The 24257-nt window shown below is 43.2% G+C and overlaps 1 protein-coding gene across 1 annotated transcript in view; it reads right to left on the reverse strand.

Annotated features, from left to right (window-relative positions):
* LOC140201823 (lysyl oxidase homolog 2-like) overlaps positions 1-18079 on the reverse strand; it is a 146711-nt gene extending 128632 nt beyond the window's left edge. Inside the window, exons 1-3 of the mRNA XM_072266527.1 lie at positions 17905-18079; positions 3111-3487; positions 1119-1294 (exon numbers count right to left, since the gene is read on the reverse strand). Coding sequence (XP_072122628.1) covers positions 1119-1294; positions 3111-3408 — 474 coding nt within the window. The 5' untranslated portion in view covers positions 3409-3487; positions 17905-18079. The remainder of the gene's footprint in view (positions 1-1118; positions 1295-3110; positions 3488-17904) is intronic.
* Between the last annotated feature and the right edge of the window lie 6178 nt (positions 18080-24257).

Consider the following 24257-nt stretch of genomic DNA (forward strand, 5'->3'; position numbering starts at 1 on the left):
TTGGACAGGACAACTTCCATACCAGGTTGTGATGCACCCTAGAAGAATGCTTTCTATGGTGCATCTATAAAAGTTAGTGAGGGTTTTAGGGGACAGGTCAAATTTCTTTAGTTTTCTCAGGAAGTAAAGGCGCTGGTGGGCCTTCTTGGCAGTGGACTCTGCTTGGTTGGACCAAGTCAGGTCATTTGTGATATTAACCCCGAGGAACTTAAAGCTATTCTAGCTCCACTCCCACCAGAGCTAAGTTTGGCTTTCAAACCCAAACCCTGGCATCACTTTACTGGTATAACCTTTCACCTTCTCACCTCATTTTTCATCCCTGGAACTGTCAACACTCTCATTAAGGTTTCAAATCCCATTCCAGAGGCTTGAACACATAACATCTGACTGATACTCTCGGTGCAGCGGTGTGTGAGTTCCGCAATTTTTGGGTGTGTCATCTCTCAAGTAAGATATTAGTCAGGGCTCCACCTGCTCTCCTAAACACATGGAAAAGATCTCACAATATGAGTATGAGAAAGCACAGGGAATCGGATGTTTTTGACAATATTTATCCCATAGGAACCTGACAAAAAATATGAAGTATTTGATACTCGATGTTTTGGGCTGAGGCCCTTCACTGGCCTGAAACATCAACTGCTTATTCTTTCCTGTAGATGCTGCCTGACCTGCTTAGTTCCTCCAGCATTTTGTATGTGTCCCTCCGGATTTCCAACACCTGCAGAACCTCCTGTGGTCAGTATTTGAGAGTTTTCTGTGTGAAACCTGATTGTCATTTCTTGTTAGAAGTAAATCACTGGCCATGAAAGGCATTAGGACCTCCTAAAATGAGTGAGAGAGATTTTTCAGTGAAAATGGCCTTTAGACCTTGACTGTTTGGATTACAGAAGATTTGTTTCTATGAGTCTGCACCCCTGTCCATCTGTATACCTCTGAAAATCAATAACTCAGTTGTAGCATGGAGTGTCAGGTGACATAAGCAACGCATTCTCCATTTCATCAATGGTTAGTAGTCCGCTAAACTCAGAGCCTGCTCAACGAAAGGATCCTCTACAAATGTACAGACACTGTAGTTACCGTCCAACAGAACAACAAGGAACAAACAGCAATCTTCTCACCTCTATATCATTGATAAAAGTGTTGGTGAATTTGAAGCCAGGTATCCTCTTTTCGTTGCACACTACTCCGACATCTTCTGAGTGCTTGCAGTCAGTGACTCCCCAGCCATTGAACTGGCAAGCAGCAAGGGTGGTCTCGGCACCAGTGCATCGGATATTATCCATCCAGATACGGCCTGTGGGCAACAATAAACTATTAGTTCCCTGCCAGAGGCAACAGCTGTCTGGGGGAACAGCCTATCAGTTCAGTTTCACAGGTCATGCAAATCCAATTGTGCTTATGGACAAGTTTAGGAAGTGCTTATCTTCCCTCAGCTATCTACAGATATTTCTTGCCCAATAATCCCCGAAATTAAAACCCAAGCCCTTCTTTATTCAGCTACACTAACCACTTGTGTGGTTCAATAGCTATCCCTATTTCCCGGTGAATCAAGTTAGGATTAACGGCTATAGTTACTGATGGAGCACAGGTTGATATACTGATCCGGTGCATATCAGCTGGACTTGGATTTTTATTTAAAGCTGAGAAACTTTGAGGAATTTTGCTCTTTTCCCAGTACGCTTACTATGCCCGGATGCAATTATATTGTCCGAGTTGTTAACGCGGTTATGTAATGGATGGGCTTAGATTTTAAATTTCCCGATGTATATGAACAAGCATCCATTTTTGGCCTTTTCAAAAAGTAAACTTGCCTTGAGAAGGTTTTACAACAAAGATTCTCAATTTGAGAAGAGGGACCATGATGCGAAACAAGGAAAATGAGCCTATGAGATTGGATGAATAAGGTAACCTTACTGAAGCATTAAATCATTAAAGGGCTAGAGAGATAGGTGAGGAGTCCAAGATAGGATATGCATCATCTAAGGAGAGGAAGAATTTCTTCCTTCAGAGAATTGGGAACCTTTTGGATTCTTTAGACACCTATGCGTTCACAATTGAGTATATTCACATCTCAGGTTGACAGGTATAATACGCATGCACCAGTCGTGCATGCAGCCTGGTACAGCCGTTCCGATCCATTCTTTTACTTTCTTCTTCTTACTTTTTAATTTATGATATTTTTTGTATTTTTTTCTCACGGTAACACGTTGAAGCTGCACCCTCTCTAATATGCTGGTAGAGTGAGTTTTATTTGGGTTTTCTTTAACGCTGGAAATGGTTACATCCCGACACGCGGGACAGAAGCAAGGTCACATTGTGTATTCCACGGACCGGCAAATTCCGGTCGGCTTAGCGAACAGAGTGGCGGACACCCCTGCTGAAATCCAGAGGAAAACACACAGAGGGGGATCACAAAGCCGAGGAAAGAGGACTGGGTTGAGACAACAGAGACTTTTGGAGAAGAGGAGTTCGGTGGGTAATACCATTCCGGCTGACCGGAAGTGCACTGAGAGCAGTAAGCGTAAAGGGGTTGGGTGCTTACTGATCTGGCTAACAACGGATGGTGCAATCCGGGGTATATTACGATCGAGGAACGTGTTTGCAGACTGGATATTGAACTTTTTACTGTTGGACTTCGGCCACATTCCACCGTGATACAACACCTGGCGGCACGGGAGGTCGTTCCTGCTTGTAACCATCGAACGTGCAGCTCCTCCCGTGGAGGGTCAGACACCCTCAGCCAATAGACCGGTCCTGGACTTATTTTCCATCTGACATAGTTTTGCATTTTGTTGTTTGATTGTTGGGGGTTTTTGTATTGCTATATTTATGCTCTATTCTGGGTTGGTGCGGCTGTAACGAAACCAAATTTCCCTAGGGATTAATAAAGTATATCTATCTATCTATATAGAAGTTATACAAAGGAGGTTTGGGCAGGACAATACACTTGAGAGAGAACTTCAACTGTATTCTTAGTCAAAGTGAAACAGCCTCATAGGGTTTGACCAAGTGATGGGACCTGTTATCACGTAATGCACCAGATGAATGATTTCCACAGATCTTCAAACCCTCCATTCCAATAGATATGGTACAATAGTAACTTTGGTTACCTTTTCCTTGGCCATACTTGGCGCCAGGCATCCAGCTTTCCGCTTGAATGAAGCCCAGTTCCTTACAAATCACGTGCGCTGTTGCAACAGAGAAATCGTCATCACACAGAGTGCCCCACTCGCCATTGTAGTAGACCTCAATCCGGCCCTCATTCCCTTTCTTCCTCCGGCCAGCCAGCCGCAGTTGAATTCTGGGAACTGGCTGCGCTTTGCTCTGTTCCAAGCAGTGTAGCTCCAAGGCGCAGTGGAGGAACACCAGGGCCAAACATTGATGGAGAATGCAAAGGATGGTTTTCATACTTCCTCACTTCCTCGGGCAGCAAAGAAACCTATGTCTTACTCCTTGCGCTTGACTTCTAAAGGTCAGCTCAAGAATCCTACAACAGAGAAACACACAAATTCAGCAGGGAACACAGATGTCACTGTTAGCAGTATGTTTTACTGGATTATGGAAGGTCTTTGCCATTGATTGTGTGTGGGGCCATCAAGCTGGAGGAGCTCCTGGTGTACACTTAGTGGCTACTTTATTAGTACACCTTCTCGTTAATCCATAAAACAATGCAGACATGGTCATGAGGTTCAGTTATTGTTCAGACTGAATATCATAATGGGAACAAATGTGATATAAGTGACTTTGACCATGCAATGATTGTCAGTGTCAGATGGGGTGGTTTGAGTTATCTCAGAAACTGCCGATCTCCTAGGATTATAGTGCACTACAATCTCTAGAGTTTACAGAGCATGCTGTGAAAAGAAAAAAAAAGTGGTTAAAAAGTCTTATTAATGAGAGAGATCGTGGGAGAATGGCCAAAGTGGTTTAAGCTGATAGGGAGGTGACAGTAACACAAATAGCAACATGTTACCACATGAATACACAGCACGTCGAACATTGAAGAGGATTGGGCTACAGAAATAGAAGGCCACACTGGCTTCCACTCTGTACCTAATAAAGAAGCCACTGAGTGTATATGACAATAGTCTAATCTAAATCGCTTTGGAATGAAATTCCTCATAAACAGTAATAATCTGTGTGAAGTGCATCCAGCTGCAGCTCCTTGAAGACCGTGTTAGGGATCTGGAGCAGCAGCTGGATGACGTTTGGCTTATACAGGAGAGTGAGGAGACACAGGGAAGTGGTCATCCTGAAATTGCAGGAGGTGAGTAGCTGGGTGACCGTCAGGAGAAATGGAAATGTGAATAGGCAGTTAGCGCAGAGCACCCTTGTGGCCATTCCCCTCAAAAATAAGTATACAGTTGTGGGGGATGACCTCCCAGGAGAATGCCATGGAGACCAGGTTGCTGGCATTGACCATGGGTCCATGGTGCAAAAGGTAAAAAGGGAGAAGAGGGAAGCAATAGTGATATGGGACTCAATAGTCAAAGGAACAGACAGGAGATTCTGTGGACATGAACAGGATACTCAGATGGCATGTTGCCTCCCGGGTGCCAAGGTTAGGTACATCTCGGATTGTATCCACAGCATTATAGAGAGGGAGGGAGAGCAGCCAGATGCCTTGGTACATATTAGTACCAATGACATAGGAAGGAAAAAAAATGAGGTCCTGAAGAGAAAATTTAGAGAGCTAGGTAGAAAGCTGAGACCTCCAGGATAGCAATTTCTGGATTGCTGCCTGTGCCACGTTCTAGTGAGGGTAGAAACAGGATGATTTGGCAGATAAATGTGTGGCTGAGAAGCTGGTGCAGGAGGCAGTGTTTCAGGTACTTGGATCATTGGGATCTCTTCTGGAGGAGGTATGACCTGCACAAAAGGGACAGGTTGCACCTGGACCCAAGGGGGACCAATATGCTCACGAGCAGGTTTGTTAGAGCTGTTGGGGAATATTTAAACTAATTTGGCAGTGGGGTGTGAACCAGAATGAAGGGATTCAGGATAGGACAGATGGGAAAAAACAAAGATAGTGTGCACTTAGACAGTCAGGAAGGGCAGGAAGATGATAGGACAAAATTGCAGCCAGTAGGGTATCAGTGCATTAGGGATGCAAGATCAAAAAGGGTAGCAAATACAGCACTCAAAGTGTTATATCTCATCGCACGGAGTATAGGAAATAAGGTGGATGATCTTGTTGCACTATTACAGATTAACTCCTGGAATCATCCTTGTAAACCACCTCTGGACCCTCTCCAATGCCAGCACACCTTTTCTACGATGACAGGCCCAAAACTGTTCACAATACTCAAGCTGAGGCCTTACCAGTGTCTTATAAAGCCTCAGCATTACATCCTTGCTCTTGTATTCTAGACCTCTTGAAATGAATGCTAACATAGCAGTTGCTTTCCTCACCACCTCCCAAGTCCCCATGCATCTCGGATTTCTGGATTTTCACCCCATTTAGAAAATATTCCGCTCACTTATTTCTAATAAAGTGCATGACCATGCATTTTCCAACATTGTATTTCATTTGCCACTTTCTTGCCCATTCTCCTAACCTGTCTAAGTCCTTCTGCATCCTTATCTATTTCCCCAACACTACCTTCCCCTCCACCAATCCTTGTATCATCTGCAAACTTGGCAACAAAGCCAACTATTCCATCATTTAAATCATTTATATACAGCATAAAAAGAAGTGGTCCCAACACCAATTCCTGCAGAACACCACAAATCACTGGCAGCCAACCAGAAAAGTATCCTTTTACTCCCACTTGCTGCCTCCTACCAATCAGCCAGTGCTCTAACCATGTAATACCATGGGCTCTTAACTTGGTAAGCAGCCTCATGTGTGGCCTTTGTCAAAGGCCTTCTGGAAGTCCAAATATACAACATCCACTGCATTCCCTTTATCTATCCTACTTGTAATCTCCTCAAGGAATTCCAACAGGCAGGATTTTCCCTGAAGGAAACCATGCTGACTTTGTACCAACTTGTCCTGATTCACCCAGTACTCCATCACCTCATCCTTAACAATTGACTCCAGCATCTTCCCAACCATTGAGTCAGGCTGACTGGTCTATGATTTCCTTTCTGCTGCCTTCCTCCTTCCTTAAAGACTGGAGTAATATTTGCAAGTTCCCAGTCCTCTAGCACCATGCCAGCGTCCAATGATTTTTGAAAGATCATTTCTAATGCCACCACAATCTCCAACATTACCTCTTTCAGAACCTTAGGGTGCCGTTCCTCTGGTCTGGGTGACTTATGTATCTTTAGATCTTTCAGCTTTTTGAGCACCTTCTCTCTTGTAACAGTAACTGCACCCACTTCTCTTCCTTCACACACTACAACATCAGGCATACTGTTCGTGTTTTCCACAGTGAAGACTGATGCAAAATACTCATTTAGTTCATCAGCCATCTCCTTGTCCTCTATTATAATTTCTCCTGCCTCATTTCCTAGCGGTCTTATATCCACTCTCATTCTCTTTTATTCTTAACGTACTCGAAAAAGCTTTGACTATCCACTTTGATATTATTTGCTAGCTTGCTTTCATATTTCATCTTTTCCTTTCTAATGATTTTTAGTTGCTCTCTGTAGGTTTTTAAAAACTTCCCAATCCTCTGTCTTCCCACTATTTTTTGCTTTGTTGTATGCCTCTTTTTTTGCTTTTACAATAGCTTGGAATTCCCTTGTCAGCCACAGTTGTGCTATTTTATCATTTGAGTATTTCTTCATTTTTGGAATACACATGTCCTGCACCTTCCTTATTTTTCCCAGAAATGCACACCATTGCTGCTCTGCTGACATCCCTGCCAGGAGCTCCTTCCAATTTACTTCGGCCAACACCTCTCTCATACCACTGTAATTTCCCTTACTCCAGGGAAATACTGTTACATCAAACTTTACTTTATCCCAATCAAATTTCAAGTTGAACATAATCATATTGTGATCACTGGTTCCTAAGGGTTCTTTTACCTTAAGCTCCCTAATCACCTCTTGTTCATTACATAACACCCAATCCAGTATAGCTTATCCCCTAGTAGGTTCAACGACAAACTGCTCTAAAAAGCCATCTCTTAGGCATTCAACAAACTCACTCTCTTGAGATCCATTACCAAACTGATTTTCCCAATCGACCTGCATGGTAAAATCTCCCATGACTACCATAACATTGCCCTTTTGATTCAGATGTTGTAACCTGTGGTTCACCATCCAATCACTGTTGGGAGGCCTGTATATAACTGCCATCAACATCCTTTTACCCTTGCAGTTTCTTAACTCAACCCACAAGGATTCAACATCTTTTGATCCTATGTCACATCTTTCTATTGATTTGATGCCATTCTTTACCAGTAGAGCCACACACCACCCCTTCTGCCCACCTTCCTACCCCTCCAAAATAACATGTAACCTTAGACATTCAGCTCCCAACTACAACCATCCTTCAGCCACCATTCAGTGATCGCTACAACATCATACCTGGCAATCTGTAATACTCAGTGGAGTAAAGGAAATTACAGTGGTATGAGAAAGGAGTTGGCCAAAGTAAATTGGAAGGAGATGTTGGCAGGGATGACAGCAGAGTAGCAATGGCTTGAGAATCTGGGAAAAAATGAAGAAGGTGCAGTATAGATGTATTCCAAAAACTAAGAAATACGTAAATGGCAAATAGTACAACCGTGGCTCACAAGGGAAGTCAAAGCTCATGTAAAAATGAAAGAGAGTGCATACAACAAAGCAAAAATTAGCGGGAAGCTTTTTAAAACCTGCAGAGAGCAACTAAAAGAATCATTACAAGGGAAAAGATAAAATATGAAAGCAAGCTAGCAAACAATATAAAAGTGGATAGTAAAAGCTTTTCCAAGTTTGTAAACAATAAAAGACAGTTGAGAGTGGATACAGGACCGCTGGAAAATGAGGCTGGAGAAATAATAACAGGGGACAAGGAGACGGCAGATGAACTAAATGAGCTTTTTGCATCAGTCTTCACTGTGGAAGACACTAGCAGTGTGCCAGATGTTGTAGTGTGTGAGGGAAGAGAAGTAAGTGCGATTACTTCTGGGAGTAACTTCAAGGGAGAAGGTACTCATAATGCTGAAAGACTTAAGGGTACATAAGTCACCCGGACCAGATGAACTGCACCCTAGCATTCTGAAAGAGGTAGCGGTGAAGATTGTGGAGGCATTAGTAATGATCTTCATACATCATTGGATTCTGGCATTGTGCAAAAAGACTGGAAAATTGCAATTCTTTAAGCAGGAAGGTAGCAGAGAGGAAATTATAGACCAGTTAGCCTAACCTCAGTAGCTGAGAAGGTATTGGAATCAATTGTTAAGGATGAGGTTATGGAGTACTTGGTGACACAGGACAAGATAGAACAAAGTCAGCATGGTTTCCTTAATCTTGCCTGACGAACCTGTTGGAATTCTTTGAGGAGATTAGAAGTAGGATAGATAAAGGGGATGCAGTGGATGTTGTAAATTTGGACTTTCGGAATGCCTTTGACAAGGTGCCACACATGAGGCTGCTTACCAAGTTAGAGCTCATGGTATTACATTAAAGTTACTAACATGGTTAAAGCACCAGCTGATTGGTAGGAGGCAGCAAGTGGGAATAAAAGATCCCTATCTGGTTGGGAGCCAGTGACTAGTGGTGATCCACAGGGATTGGTGTTGGGACCACTTCTTTTTATGCTGCATATCAGTAATTTAGATGATGGAATAGATGGCCTTGCTGCCAAGTTTGCTGATGACACAAAGATTGGTGGAGAGGCAAGTAGTGTTGAGGAAATTGGTAAGCTGCTGAAGGTCTTAGACAGATTGGGAGAATGGGCAAGAAAGTAGGAATTGAAATACAATGTTGGAAAATGCATTGTCATGCACTTTGGTAGTAGAAATAAATGTGCAGACAATTTTTTAAATTGGGAAGAAAATCCAAAAATCTGAGATGCAAAGAGACTTGGGAGTCCTTGTGCAGAACATCCTAAGGTTAACTTGCAGGTTGAGTCAGTGATGAGAAAAGCAAATGCCATGTTAGCATTCATTACAAGAGATCTTGAATTCAAGAGCAGGGATATCATTCTGACACTTTATAAGGCCCCACCTTGAGTGTTGTGAACAGTTTTGGGCTCCTCATCTGAGAAAGATATGCTGGCATTGGAGAGGGTTCAGAGGAGGTTCACAAGGATGATTCCCGGGGTGAAAGGGTTATCATATGAGGAATGTTTGATGGCCCTGGGTCTGTACTCGCAGGAATTTAGAAGGATGAGGGGGGATCTCATTGAAACCTTTAAAATGTTGAAAGGCCTAGACAGAGTAGATGTGGAAAAGGTGTTTTCCATGGTGGGGGAATCGTGGCACAACCTCAAGATAGGGGGCGTCCATTTAAAACAGAAATGCCGAGAAATTTCATTTGCCAGAAGGCGGTGGATTTGTGGAATTTATTAGCACAGACAGCTGTGGATGCATGGTCGTAAGGCAGAGATTGATAGGTTCTTGATTGGACACGGCATCAAGGTTAAGGGAGAAGGCCGGGGAATGAAATTGACGAGGGGAAAAAAGGATCAGACATGATTGAATGGTGGAGCAGACTTGATTGGCCAAATGGCCTAAATTTGCTCCTATGTCTTATGGTCTTATAGGAATTCAGAACAAAGCAGAATGGTGAAAAGATTGTAGTGTGTAAAAAAAGCTAATGATACAATAATGAACTAACTGAGAGAGGGTGAGCTAAGCATCCGAAAATGTGGCAACATCAATAGAAGTGGGTGTGAAAGGGTGACGGGTCCAGGTTCCAGTAGCAGTGGGGAAGAAACTGTTGAGAGAGAATTCCAACAGGTTATGGCTCATTTTTTTTTCCTGGTTTTCTTGGGTCAGACTTGCACCATGATCAACACTTCTTTGTTACATTACCTTGAGAACTTAACAATTCTCCTTGCAACAGACGATACCTTGCGGTAACATACCACCATGCAGTAAATGTCTGTGACTCAGCTGCACTATATGGGGGGAGAAGAATGGGAGATCAATATTGACTAGAGATTCAATCACAAGGGGAAGAAATAAACATTTCTGCTTCTGTGAACCCAACTCCAGAATGGTATGCTGTCTTGCTGGTGTTCGGGATGAGGATATCATGGAAATCTGGAGGGGAGGATTACAGCCAGTGGCGGTGGTCAGTAACAGGTTAAATAGGGGATGAAGTCCTGCAAGTGTAGAGTTTCGAGGTAATTGAAAAGCAGGAATTCAAAGATAGTAATCTCAGGATGACTGCCAGTGCCATGCACTGTATGGGAGTAGACACAGAGGACAGAGGAATGGTGCAGGAGAGAGAAAAGAATTCCTAAGGTACTGAGATCAGCTCTGGGAAGATGAGACCTGCACAAACTGTACCGGTTACATCCAGGCAGGACCAAGCCAAGTATCAACTTGGGTGTGTCCACTGGTGTTACAAGGATGGGTTTAAACTGGATTGGCAGTGTATTGGGTACCAGAGATTTAAGGGAGGATGAAATAATGATAGAGCTGAAAGCCAGAAAAATGGAAAACAGAAGAAGAGGGCAGGAGAAAGAAAGGCAAAAGGTTCTTAATTTTATGATGCAATAATGCTACAAAAGACCAAAATAAAACTTCAAATCCATCTCTGACAGATGGAAAAGTTCAACAAGAGACTTATGCATAAACTAGAAAACCTATAGGTCTGTTTTCTCACTCCAGTTCTAACATATGGTTTTCAGAAAGGAATCTGTGAAAAGGAAACCATAAAAGTCTAAATTAATTTAGTACTAAAAGCATACAAAATGCTAGAGGAATTCAGCAGGTCCACTAGCATCTATAGAAAGGAATAAAGAATCAAAATTTTGGGTCGAGACCCTTCATCAGGACAGGAATATTAAAAATATCTTTTCAGGGCAACGAGACAAAAGCTAGAGAGGGTGACTAAAGAGACACTACAGTAATGATGACGCACCCTCCTTTTGTGCCATAAGATCCTACAAGCAAGAAAAATCCTTTTTGTAATCAGAAATTGCTTTTGAACACAAAATAAACAAATATAATAAGATATATTATATATCTTATAGGGGATAAGGGGATAAGGCAGGAACTGGATTTTGATAGTGGATGATCAGCCATGATCACAGTGAATGGCGGTGCTGGCTCGAAGGGCTGAATGGCCTACTCCTGCACCTATTGTCTATTGTCTATTGTCTATTGACTAAATATAGAGTGAAGGGGTACCAGTTACCTAGAAGAGAGTTTCCTGGGTTGTGTACTTCACTGGTTCTCTCTTCAAAGCCTTTATGTTGGAGTTGGAATTGGAATTGGAACTGAATATGGAATTGGCCTACTATTCCCCATGTACAGAGCTACAGTGGAAAGCTCGTCCTGCATAGTGTTAACACAGGTCTACATCTATTGAGGTAGTACAAGGTCAGACAGTAACAGAACGCAGAATAAACTGTAACATCTACAGAGAAAATGCATTGCAGGTACACAATAATGTGCGAGGTTATAATGAGGTAGATGTTGAGGTCAAGAATCCAACTTGTTGTTCTAGGGAACCATTCAATAATCTCTTAACAGTGTGATAGAAACTGTTCTTGAGCTTCGTGGCACGTGCTTTCGGGCTTCTGTATTGTCTGCTTGTTAGAGGAGAGAGAAAGTCTGGGGTGGGTGAGGGCTTTGGTTATTTTGGCTGCTTTACTGAGGCAGCGACAAGCACAGAAAGAGTCTATGGAGGGGAGGCTGGTTTCTGTGACGCGCTGAGCTGTGTCCACAACTCTCCGCAGTTTCTTGTGGTCGCATGTAGATCAGCAGCCAAACCAAGCTGTGATGCTTCAATAAAACTTACTTACTTTATTTGTTTATTTAGAGATATAGCACAGAATATGCCCTCCGAGCCCTTTGAGCCAGGCCACCCAGAAACCCCCAACAACCCGATTTAACCCTAACCTAATCACAGTACAATTTACAATAACCTGTTAACCTACTAACCAGTACACCCTTGCACTGTGGGAGGAAACAGGAGCACCAGATAAAACCCATGCATTCCATTTGGAGGACGGAGAGACTTCTTACAGAGGAATCCAGGATTGAACTCTGAACCCCAACTCCATGTGCTGTAATACTGTCCACTCACTGTTACGTTACCGTGCTATATGATTGATGAGTACCAACAAGGTCATGCCAGATTTCTTCAGCATCCTGAGGTAGTTGAATGAATCGTGAAAATAGTGACATTGTGTGAATAGTGTCGAGACTGAATCAACTTTATTCCCCACTTTCACGATTACACTGAGAACAGAGAGCCCTCTGCCCAAATGAGCCCGACCATCTGTTTCAAACCCCCAAGCTAAAGCTGCTCATCCCTCCCCTGAATTCTCCTTGCCACCCCACAATCTGCTGTTCAAAACCATTTATTTTGCCCCACTACACTACCCCACAGTAACTATGTTCCACAACTCACAGACTAGATTTGACGCAGCGATCTCCAGCTCGAGGGAAATGACTCCTTCATTGGGAACAGTGCAAAATTGGAAGGTGAGTGGAAAAGACAGCAGGCAAGAGGGGGGAATGTCAGAGAATGGAAAGAGCATGGAAATAGAGGAGGTACAGGGAGGCAGGGGAGGGAAGGCAAGAAATGGAGGGAGAGAGAGTAGAGAGAGATTCTGGGTGGAAAGGAATGGAGGACAGAGAGAGAGATGCACGATGGTGCAGCTAGTAGAGTTACTGGGTCACAGCTTCACAGATTCAATCCTGACCTCCAGTGTTGACCCTGTGGAGTTTGCATAATGTATAACCTATCCATGCTTCAAATAATCTTTCAAAATGCAATTAGATGCAATGTTAAAACCCAAGTAATCCTTGAACTCCCAACTCTACGATCCATTCTGACAGCATCTGCAAGTTTTTGTATTAGTTTCAGCACTTTGCCAGAAATACTGCAGTGGTTGAAATTGCACCCAAATGCGATTAGTGATGAGCGATAAATAATGGCCTTTCCTGAACCCCAAAAGTTTTTTTTATATAAATTATGTGGATTATCTCTCAGTCACTTCAAGAACCACAGAGTTCCGCAGCTGTTCCACATAAGCAAATAAAGTATGCTGACAAATGTTTGCAGCAGTAAATTATTTCTAGTTTTTGATTCTGAAATTTAAAGAATTTGTGGTGTTGCTTACAATCTCAGGACATGTCAAAAATGCCTAACAGTCAATGAGGTAATTCTGAAGAACAGATTCCATGTAATGTTGCAAATGCACACTTGTACACAGAAAGATTCCATAAACAGCAGGTAGCAAATAGCATTTGGTGGCTCTGGAGTTTAAAAGAATGAAGGGAATCTTATTGAAACCTATTGAACATTGAAATGCTTAGATAGCGTGGATGTGGAGAGGATGTTTTCTATAGTGGGAGAGTCTAGGGCCAGAAGGCACAGACTCAGAATACAAGGACATCCCTTTAGAACATAGATGAGGAGGAATTTCTTTAGCCAGAGGGTGGTGAATCTGTGGAATTCGTTGTTACAGACAACTGTGGAGGCTAAGTTATTGGGTATATTTAAACCAGAGGTTGATAGGTTCTTGATTAGTAACATCATCAAAGATTACAGGGAGAAGGCCAAAGAATGGGGTTGAGAGGGATAATAAATCAGCCATAAACGAATGATAGAGCAGATTCATTGGACTAAATGGCATAATTCTTCTCTTACGTCTTAGGGTCTAAATAGCACCCAAAACATTGACTGTCCGTTTCCCTCTACAAACAGTACTTGACCTGCTGAGTTCCTCCAGCAGTTTCAAGCAATCTGCTGGAGGAATTCAGTGAGTCAAACAGTATATGTGGGAGGAAATGAACTGTTGCCGTTTCAAACTGAAATATCAACACCTCCTTTCCTTCCACGGATGCTGCCTGACTCACTAGGTTCTTCCAGCAGATAGATGTTTGCTCCAGATTGCAGCAGCAGCTTGTTTTTTGCTCCACAAACAGCAAAAACAACAGTCAACATGTTTTGCTGCTACCTTTTACTGAACAGAGCATGAGGGAAGCTCCCCACAATCTCCATTTCCCTTCACCCTACTCAGGCTGGTACGAGATGGATCTTTCATATCTGCCTGAGACCCCACTGCAGCCTCTCAGCTAAACAACTGCTTTTCAACATCAGGCTCCCTCAGCATTGTACCCAATGAACCAGCCGAGATTCAAGTGGTCATGTCTGGGAACGGAAGCTGAACCCAGGTTCTTTCTGGCACAGAGGGGAGAAAGTTAGCTACTGGGACACAGACGACAAACTTACCAAAGTGACACAAGTGGAAAGGGCAATTCAGTTTCCTAATAAGCCAGAGGTTAACAAGGGACACAGGGTTTTCAGTTTCAGGATATAGAGCAAGGGGCAAATAAGAAGAAGGCATGCCAGTGACTCCACTTCATTGGGAGTTTGAGGAGATTTGGTATGTCAGCAAAGATTCTTACAAATTTCAATGGATGTATGGCGGACAGTACTCTGACTGGTTACAATACAGCCTGGGTATTGAGGCTGTGAAGAGTTGATTACTTAGCCAATTGTCACCAGCCAGCACTCCACATCACTGAGAACATTTTCAGGAAGATGGTATCTACCATTAAGAACTCTCGCCATTTGGCACATGCCCCCTGCTCAGTACTACAATCCAGGAGAAGCTTCAGGATCCGGAAGATTAAGAAATGATTAATTTTTGCCTTAAATATACACATGGACCTGGCCTCCACCGCAGTCTGTGGCAGAGTATTCCACAGATTGATAGGCTAAAAAAATTCCACCTTATCTCTGTTCTCAAGGGTTGCCCTTCAATTTTGAGGCCGTGCCCTCTAGTTCTGGATAGCCCCACTATAGGAAACATCCTCTCCACATCCACCCTATATAGTCCTTTCAACATTTGGAAGGCTTCAATGAGATCCCCCCGCATTCTTCTAAATTCCAGTGAGTACAAGCCCAAAGCTGCCAACAATCTTCATATGTTAACCCCTTCATACCTGGAATCATCCTCGTGAAACTCCACTTGACTCTCCCCAATGACAATTTATCCTTTTGGAGATATGGGGCCGAAAACTGTTGACAATACTCCAAGTGCAGCCTGACTAAAGTCTTATAAAGGGTCACTATTATCTCCTTATTCTACCCTTGAAATAAATGCCAACATTACATTTGCCTTCTTTACCACAGACTCAACCTGTAAATTAACCTTCTGGGAGTCTTGCACAAGGACTCCTAAGTCCCTTTGCACCTCTGATGTTTGAACTTTCTCCCCATTTAGATAATAGTCCACACTATTGTTCCTTTTACCAAAATGCATTATCATACATTTCCCAACACTGTATTCCATCTGCCATTTTTCTTGCCCATTCTTCCAATTTGTCTGAGACCTGCTGCAATCACAATGCTTCCTCAGCACTACCTACCCCTTCACCTATCTTCATACCATCCACAAACTTTGCCACAAAGCTATCAATTCCATTATCTAAATCATTGACAAACAATGAGAAAAGCAGCAGTCCCAATACTGACCCCTGAGGAACACCACTAGTCACTGGCACCCAACCAGTGGCAACCTTTATTCCCACTCTCTGCCTCCTGCCTGTCAGCCATTCCTCTATCTATGCCAGTGTCTTTCTGTAATGCCATAGGATTTTAACTTGTTAAGCAGCCTCATGTGTGGCAACTTATTTAAAAAAAAAACTTCTGAACATCCAAGTGATTGAAATGCACTGCCTCTCCTTTGTCCACTCTGTTTGTTACTTCTCTGAAGAACTCTAACAGGTTTGTCAGGCAAGATCTCCCTCTCAGAAACCATGCTGAATTTGACTTATTTTATCATTAGTCTCCATGAACCCCAAGACTTAATCCTTACTAATAGCCTCCAACACTTTCCCAACCACTGAGGTTAGGCTAAATGGCCCATCATTTCTTTCTTTTGCTTTCCTCTCTTCTTAAAGAGTGGAGTGACATTTGCAATCTTCCAGTCCTCCAGGACCATGCCAGAATCAAGTGATTCTTGAAAGATCATGACCAATGCATCCATTATCTCTTCAGCAACCTCTCTCAGGACTCTGGGATGTCGTCCATCTGGCCCAGGTGACTTATCCACCTTAAGACCTTTCAGTTTTCCTGGCACTTTTTCCTTTGTAATAGCATTGGCACTCACGGACCTCTGGCACACTACTAGTGTTTTCCACAGTGAAGACAGATGCAAAGAACCCATTAAATTCATCTGCCGTTTCTTTGCCCCCATTACTTCCTCATCAGCAGCATTTTCCAGTGATCCAATATTAACTCTCACCTCCCTTTTACTGTTTATATAACAGAAAAAAAACTTTTGGTATCCTTTATATTATTGGCTAGCCTATCCTTATAATTCATCTTTTCCCTTCTTGATGCTCTTTTAGTTGCCTTTTGTTGTATTTTAAAAGCTTCCCACTCCTCCAACTTCTCACTCACTTTTGCTACCTTACTTGCCATTTCACTGGCTTTTATGCAGTTCTTAACTTCCTTTGTCAGCCACGGTTGCCCACCCCTGCCATTTGATAACGTCTTCATCTGTGGTACATATCTATCCTGCGCCTTGTGAACTATTCCCAGAAACTTCAGCCGCCTCTGCTCTGCCATCATCCCTGCCAGTATTCTCCTCCAATCCACCCGGGCAAGCTCCTCTCTCAATCCTCAGTAATTCCCTTTATTCTATTGCGATACTTACGCCTCTCCGTCTTAAATTGCAGTATGAATTCGATCATATTATGATCACTGCCTCCTAAGGGTTCCTTTAGGTTACGCTCCCTAATGAGATCTGGGTTATTACACAACACCTAGTCTAAGAAAGCCTTTCCCTGAGTAGGCTCAAGCACAAGCTGCTCTAAAAAGCCATCTCTCGCAGGCATTCAACAAATTCCCTCCCTTGCGATCCGACACTGACGTGATTTTCCCAGTCCCCTTACATATTGAAGTTTAACGCTTCGCTCGCCCCTTCTCGGCCAAATCTTAGAAGCATCAGATTGTCTGATTTCAGTGCATGAGTATTACACAGACAGACGTGGTGCGTACAGCACTCATTTCCCTGTCTGCGCCCATCACCATGACCCCCACAAAAGCAACAGCCAGCAGACAGGAGGAATCTGAATTAAGAACAGAAAATACCTCAAATACTCAGCAAGTCAGGAAGCATTTGCTGAGTCAAAAAAAAAGAAACATTTCAAGTCAACGACCTCTCCTGAAATTCGTCACCAGCACTGTTTTTCCATTCAAGATGAAGGGTCTCGGTCCGAAATGTCGACTGTTTATTCCCTTCCGTAGATGCTGTCTGGGTTGTTGAGTTTCTCCCGTGTTCTTGTGTGTTGCTCAAGGTTTCAATCTCTTGTGTTTACCGTTTTCCATTCTTTCCCACTACCTTTACTAATATATCCCTTCCAATGCTCCGTCAGTTCCATATCTCGGTCCTCTCTGTGTACAATGGTTTCTCCTGAAACCCCTCGGTGTGTTGGGCGATTGCCTCACCACTAAAAGAGATCTTTCTCCCGTTTATTGCATTTTTTATTCGTGCGGCTCTTTGTTGGTGTCTCAGACAATCACCCGACCGAACTCCTTCCGCAGCCTCTTCCGCAGTCTGCGGGAACCGCTGGGGGAGAAGCTGAGAAAAGGTACTTCAGAGCCTCAAAGAAAGTGTAAATCACGATTTCCCTCCGAAATCACCTTCACACAATTCTCCCGTCTTCGCTGCTGTTCCTGAATACTTCCACGTCTTAATTTCATCTGTGGTTTCATCTGTGATTTCATTAGCGTTTCCTTAATAACATCCAGCGTATACCGACCTTATTCGGTTAAGTGCAGTGAAAGTTTCTGCGAGTGGAAGACATGGAACAATTTTCATGTACTTACCGGGAAAAAGTTATCCAGCTCCTCTCGCTCGAAAGAGATTCCGATCTCCCGTTAATTTAGGGAGCTGGAACCCGAGCGCTGCCGCCACCAGTGCAAAAAGTCAATACGGTTTGCCCAGTTCGGATCCCGCAACTCTACTGCTGCATCTTGCCGTGCCTTGTCATTTACAGCCGCCTGCCTGCCACATCTCACTGGTGCTCAGGACGATGATGTAATAGATTGAGCGGCGGTAGCCACTGAGCGAAGGGATTCCCTCAAACTGCACTCCGCCCCAAAAAAGTTTCCAGATGTGAAACTTTTTGGGGCGGAGCTTGGGTTTGGGAGGTGGTCGCACAAGGGGTCACCCGGCCCCCTGCTGAAATCACACAGACTAGAGGCACACACACATACACGAAGTCCCTGACATATCCATACACTCACAAATATACCACTCAAATAAATTCCCGTATAAAAGCAGACACATGCAATATATACACAAATTTAAGCGCACGCACACATACCCACAAACCCTTCCAGGCAAACTTTCAAGTCCACTTTCCCCACACATACACCACACTTCCACAAATATATGAACATACACAAACCCTACCTACTTAAATGCATACACCACATTAAGAAATTCATAGTTTATTCATATGTGTAGACGAGGTTATCATCTGGACAGAAGGAAAAAAAATACAAAATGTTCTCTATGACTCCTTGAGAAAGTGCAGTGTACCTGCTCTTTCCTGGGAATCTTTGGTCCATTATCATTCAGATTATTTGGATTGACAGTGAGTGGGAGCAGAGAGAGGTTCAGTGTAAACAGAACTCTGCAGAAACCTGCACAAAAGGAATTACCTGCACACTCTACACCAATACATTCTGCTACACAACTGCAAAGCCTTTGAATGCTACATTGGTCCCAAACCTGCAGAAATGGGGTAGATGTATGTTCTCAATCCCAAGGGTTCACCTACCGAGACGTGTACAACAGATATATTTTGGACTTTTTTAAAACTGGGCAACAAGTTGCCACTTGGCTCAACTAACATTTCTCTGGCCTCCACTCCCAATTGCTCAATTTGAGCCCATAACCCTACCTACCCATGTGGCTATATCACTCAGCAACATCTTCACCCTTACAGTATGGTTCCCTTGGTTCTTATGAGTGTGAGAACTCTTTTTTCTTTTAGCACCAATTCCAAGCTGCTAGCTTCTGCTAGTGTGGTCACCTCTTCCCTTTCCTTCCCAACTGCCCAATGACAAGCAAGCAACAATTCTCCACTGTGTAAGAACTATGCAATGAAATGGGCAACCATGCTATCTTTCCATTGTTGTGGTATGTCACGTTGCACCAATAATAGGGGCATTGCACAGTGATGGAATTCAATCAACGTACATTGTACGGTGATGGAGATTAATTGGTCTGAACAATGCACTACTGCTGGCAATTGTTAGTGTGTTCATGTGTGCGGGGGGGGGGCACACTTCAGTGCCTCTAATGTGACAAAAGCTTGCAGGAGCATGATCAAACAAAAACTGATACTGTGCAATAACAAAGCAATGTTATTGTTCAAATAAGAAGCTGTGAGGTGCATATTAAATGAGGAGAGAGATGGGGAGGCAGCGAGGTTTAGGAAAATAATTTCAATGATCGGAGAAGTAGAAAGTACAGTTCACAATGGTGCTGCAATAGATATGCAATTGCAGTGACCTTAGAGAATTTAAGTACTTGGGAAGATTACAGACATGGGGAGGGCTGAGACCATGGAGAATATTTAACTGTGGCATTGCCAGATCAGGGGAGAATGATATGGCTGATTGGTGAAAATATCTGGATGTGATACAGGACACGTGTAGCTGTATTTATTAGGAACTCAAATCCACGGAGGATGAAGACAGAAGAATAAAGGCACAGACATATTTCACTCTCAAGGCTCAGTCACAGGGCTTTCCAAGTTGGCTGCATGTATGTTTAGTACAGATGATATGCTTCATAATTTCCACTGAACCACTGGCAAGACCACAGACACTCATGGTGAAACGGAGAGGACACCTTCTTACTGCTCAGCTGCCTTCAATCCCAAACCGAGTTCTTGGTTAGGAGTCAGAGGTTCAAGCCCGCTCCAGAAATTTTACTAATTATCAAGTTGCAATCAATGATATGCTGCCTTTTGGGAAGGACTGTAAACCTCTCAGAAAGGATACCTGTCTGCTCTATACCCTTGCCCAACCATAGACCATAGAAAGAGTCAATTTATCCCACTGAATCCATGCCAAGTATTAAGCATCAATTTACACCAATCCTACACTAATTCCATTTTTATTCTCCTCACGTCATCAGCTCCAGTGGATTGTGGATCCGTGAAGATGGTGCTGATAGGACATGGTGATGCTTTGCAGGCAGCAAACAAAACTACTTTCTATTTTTTCTGGACTACAATCACTCCAATCCACAGCCTGTAATTTTCCTTTGGGATTTGTGCTTTTGAACCTTCTGAGTGACCTGCCGTTTTGGGGGTACACTGAAAGATTCCGCAAACTGGTCTCTTGGGAATGCCGGTACATGTGCAGCAGCCTTTGCTGCAGCGGACTTCAGGCCAGATTGAAACAATGGGGCCCATGCCTGAGAGTGATGAACAAACTGATGTTTAGCCAATTGAAGCGCTGAGCCAGATTAAAAAGATCAAGAGGTCAAGGTCGAGGGTGAAGGACTAAGCCGATCTTCAGCTCATTACTGCATGAGGCTTTACTCGGCTCAGCGCTGAACTGACTCTGCAGCTGTGGCCTGCAAACATCAGCACTTGCCTCAGCGCTGAACTAGCTCCGTGGCTGTGGCCTGCATCCATCAGGCACCCAAACTGGCTGCAGTGCTGAACAGTCCTTAGTCTCACTTTTGAGGACACTAGGGTTCATGTTCTCTGTGTTACTTGCTTTACATTTTTATTGTTTGCACTGTTTTTTTTTATTTGCACATTGGATGTTCAACAGTCTTTGTTGTGCGCAGTTATTTAATGGGTTGTTTTGTGGGTGCCTGCAAGGAGACGAATCTCAAGGTTGCATATGGTATACACACTTTGATTATCCATGTACATCAAACTTTAAAATGTTGAACTTTTTTGGCAACAGTTAGAGAGCACCACCAAAAAACAAAGTTTAAGATAGCTCAAAAAAAGTAGGACATAGTCAATATGTTAGGCTATATCTAAGGAAGGAGACAAACAACCGGGCCAATTTCGCAGATGGATCACTTACAGTGGAAATGGCCAGAAGTGACACAAAGAGAAAAAGTGAGAAACCTGTAGTACAGTTCAATATTAAGACTGGAAGACTGTAACACAGACCAAAGCAGCTTAAGGTGCATGTAAGGGAGATAAGAAGAGAAGCACACAGGAACTTCATCAGGATGCTGGCTGGATTAGACCTTTCGAATAATAAGTTGGATAGACTTGGATTGTTTTCTGTGGAGAACTGGCGGCTGAGGGAGAGCTGATAAAAGTTTATGTAATCATGAAGGGAGTTTCTTTCTCAGGATAGAAAATGTCAAATACTAGTGGTTGTAGCTCTGAAGCGTGAGCGGGGAGGTTTAAGGGAGATAGGAAGGGTTAGTTTTTTTTATATGGAGAGCGGCAGGTGTCTGAATACCCTACCATGATTGTAGTGGAAACAGATATGACAGTGTTGTTTAAGAAATGTTTAGACAACACATGAAGATGATGGTACTGGAGGAAGATGGATCATGTGCGGGCAGATAGGGTTAGTTTCATTTGCTGTGGCTAGCAGAGATACTGTGGGCCGAATAGCCTTTCCTACGCTGCATTAATCTTATATAACCTGTATTAATGTTGACAGGATAAAATGGAATGTGAAGCATTATCAACAGTCAGAGCCACATGGTCTGAAAAGTTACTTCTCTGCTCCAAGTACTATGTATAGTATTTATATAATTTGGACCCAGTACTGAATATAACTTCCTTTGAAGGCATCAAAGATTCAAAGATTCAAAAAACTTTGTCATTCTAACCATACATCAGCTCTGCAGGGCAGAATGAGACAGCGTTTCTCAGGGGCAGTGCAATCATAACATAACAAACACAACACTAAATAATAAACATAACAATAAATAGTAAAACACAACAGCCACATGTCAGTTAAAATCAAGTTATAAGTGTCCAGTGCAAGTTAAAAGTGTCCAAAGCAGAGTCAGGTAGAGCAGCTATTTAGCAGTCTGACTGCCTGTGGGAGGAAGCTGTTTAGTAGCCTTGTGGTTTTAGTTTTGATGCTCCTGTAACGTTTGCCTGATGGCAGAAAAACAAACAGTTCATGGAGAGGGTGTGAGGGGTCTTTAATGATGTACCGTGTCTTCTGGAGGCATCGACTCTGAAAGAGGTCTTGGACAGAAGGTAGGGAGACCCCATTAACCTTCTCTGCTCCCCTAACCACCCTCTGCAAGGCTTTTTTGTCGACAGCACTGCAGCTGGAGTACCAGGTTGTGATGCAAGAGGTCAGCACACTCTCAACCACGCCTCTGTAGAATGTAGTTAAGATGTTAGTGTGGAGTGATGCTTGTTTAAGCTTCCTCAGAAAGTGCAATCTCTGCTGGGCCCGTTTCACAATCCCAGTGGTGTTCCTGGACCAGATGAGATTGTCTGAGATCTGCACCCCAAGGAACTTGATGTTTTCCACTCTCTCCACTGTGGAGCTGCTGATGCTGAGGGGTGTGTGCTCAGGCTGACACCGTCTGAAATCGACGATCATCTCCTTGGTTTTGGTGACATTAAGCATCAAGTTGTTATCCCTGCACCAACTCTCTAGGTGTTTGACCTCCTCCCTGTACATTGTTTCATCATTTTTGCTGATGAGCCCCACCACTGTGGTATCATCAGTAAATTTAATGATCAGGTTCTCCTTGAATCTGGCTGCACAGTCATGTGTTAGCAGTGTAAACAGCAATGGGCTAAGCACACGGCCTTGTGGGGATCCAGTGCTCAGTGTGATGGAGTCAGAGATGTTCCTGCCAACACGGACTGACTGTAGTCTCTCTGTCAAGAAATCCAGAATCCAGCGACACATGGCAGTGTTAAGGCCAAGCAGTCAGGCCTTGCTGCTGTCTTATTATTAAGAGCCGTCCATCATGATAATGAAAGAACCCCAGTGAGGCTCTTTTTCAGCTCTGATAACAGAGGGTAAAGCTGTTGGGTTTCTGAGCTCAGTGACAACAATGGGAAACATACAAAATAACACAACTGTAAAATTATGTTGTCATACAGGACAGGAAAAGCCTTTCAGCCATTGACCCACCTCAATGATGCTGGAGCAATGAGACCAGAAATTTTATTTATTTTTTCATTCCTTGGGAACTGGGCTTTATCAAGGGAGCACAGCCTCCTGGAAGTTTCTCTGAGTTATACTGCACCCTGACCAGATAAATACATCAAGAGTCTCAGTCCTGAAACTTCCACTCAAAGCTATAAACTTATCACATACACTTAGTGGCCACTTTAGCAGGTACCTTCTGTATCTAATTAAGTGGCCACTGAGTGTATGTTCATGGTCTTCTGTTGTTGTATCCATCCATTTCGAGGTTTGATATGTTGTGGTTCAGAGATGCTGTTCTGCACACCACTGTTGCAACACGTGATTATCTGAGTTACTGTTGCCTTTCTGTCAGTTTGAACTAGTCTGACCATTCTCCTCTTACCTCTCCCGTTAACAAGGCATTTTCACCCACAGAACTGCTACTCACCAGACCTTTCTTGTTTTTTGCATCATTCTCTGTAAACCCTAGAGACTGTTGTGTGTGAAAATCCCAGGAGATCAGCATTTTCTGAGATACTCAAATCACTCTGCCTTGCACTAACACTGTCATGTACCCCGTGACAGGTTAAAGAACCAGCAGAAATGGAAAACACTTTGGAGTCCAGTATTGCTACTAACTAATGATATTTATTAGTAACTACACAATCAGTAATATAAATGCAGATAAATCAAACAGATTAGCAATGATTATATATAAGTAAGTATTTCAGTAAGTGTGGAAATATATGAAAACCAAGCTTCTTTAGGTCTAGGGGCAAATAGATACAGTCTTACGATGATGGGTAAAGTTCAGTTCAGTTCAAGGTATTGAGTTGAGTAGTGATGGAGAGAGAGATAGAGGGAAAGATTTGAGTCTTCAGGTGAGCTGACACCATCGATCTTCCCGTTGTCCTCCGAATTCCTTTAGAAGTCGCCGACTGTGACCACAACAAAAGGGGACCGTTCTTCTGTGGTGGAGCTATCAACCCAGGCGAGGGTTGGACACACAAATAACTCCCCACCGGTCACACGCTGTTCACACTGCAAGAGCCACTGATCGATCCGCCTGATTG

Source organism: Mobula birostris, chromosome 8 (assembly GCF_030028105.1).
Source record: "Mobula birostris isolate sMobBir1 chromosome 8, sMobBir1.hap1, whole genome shotgun sequence".
Taxonomy (NCBI): Eukaryota; Metazoa; Chordata; class Chondrichthyes; order Myliobatiformes; family Myliobatidae; genus Mobula; species Mobula birostris.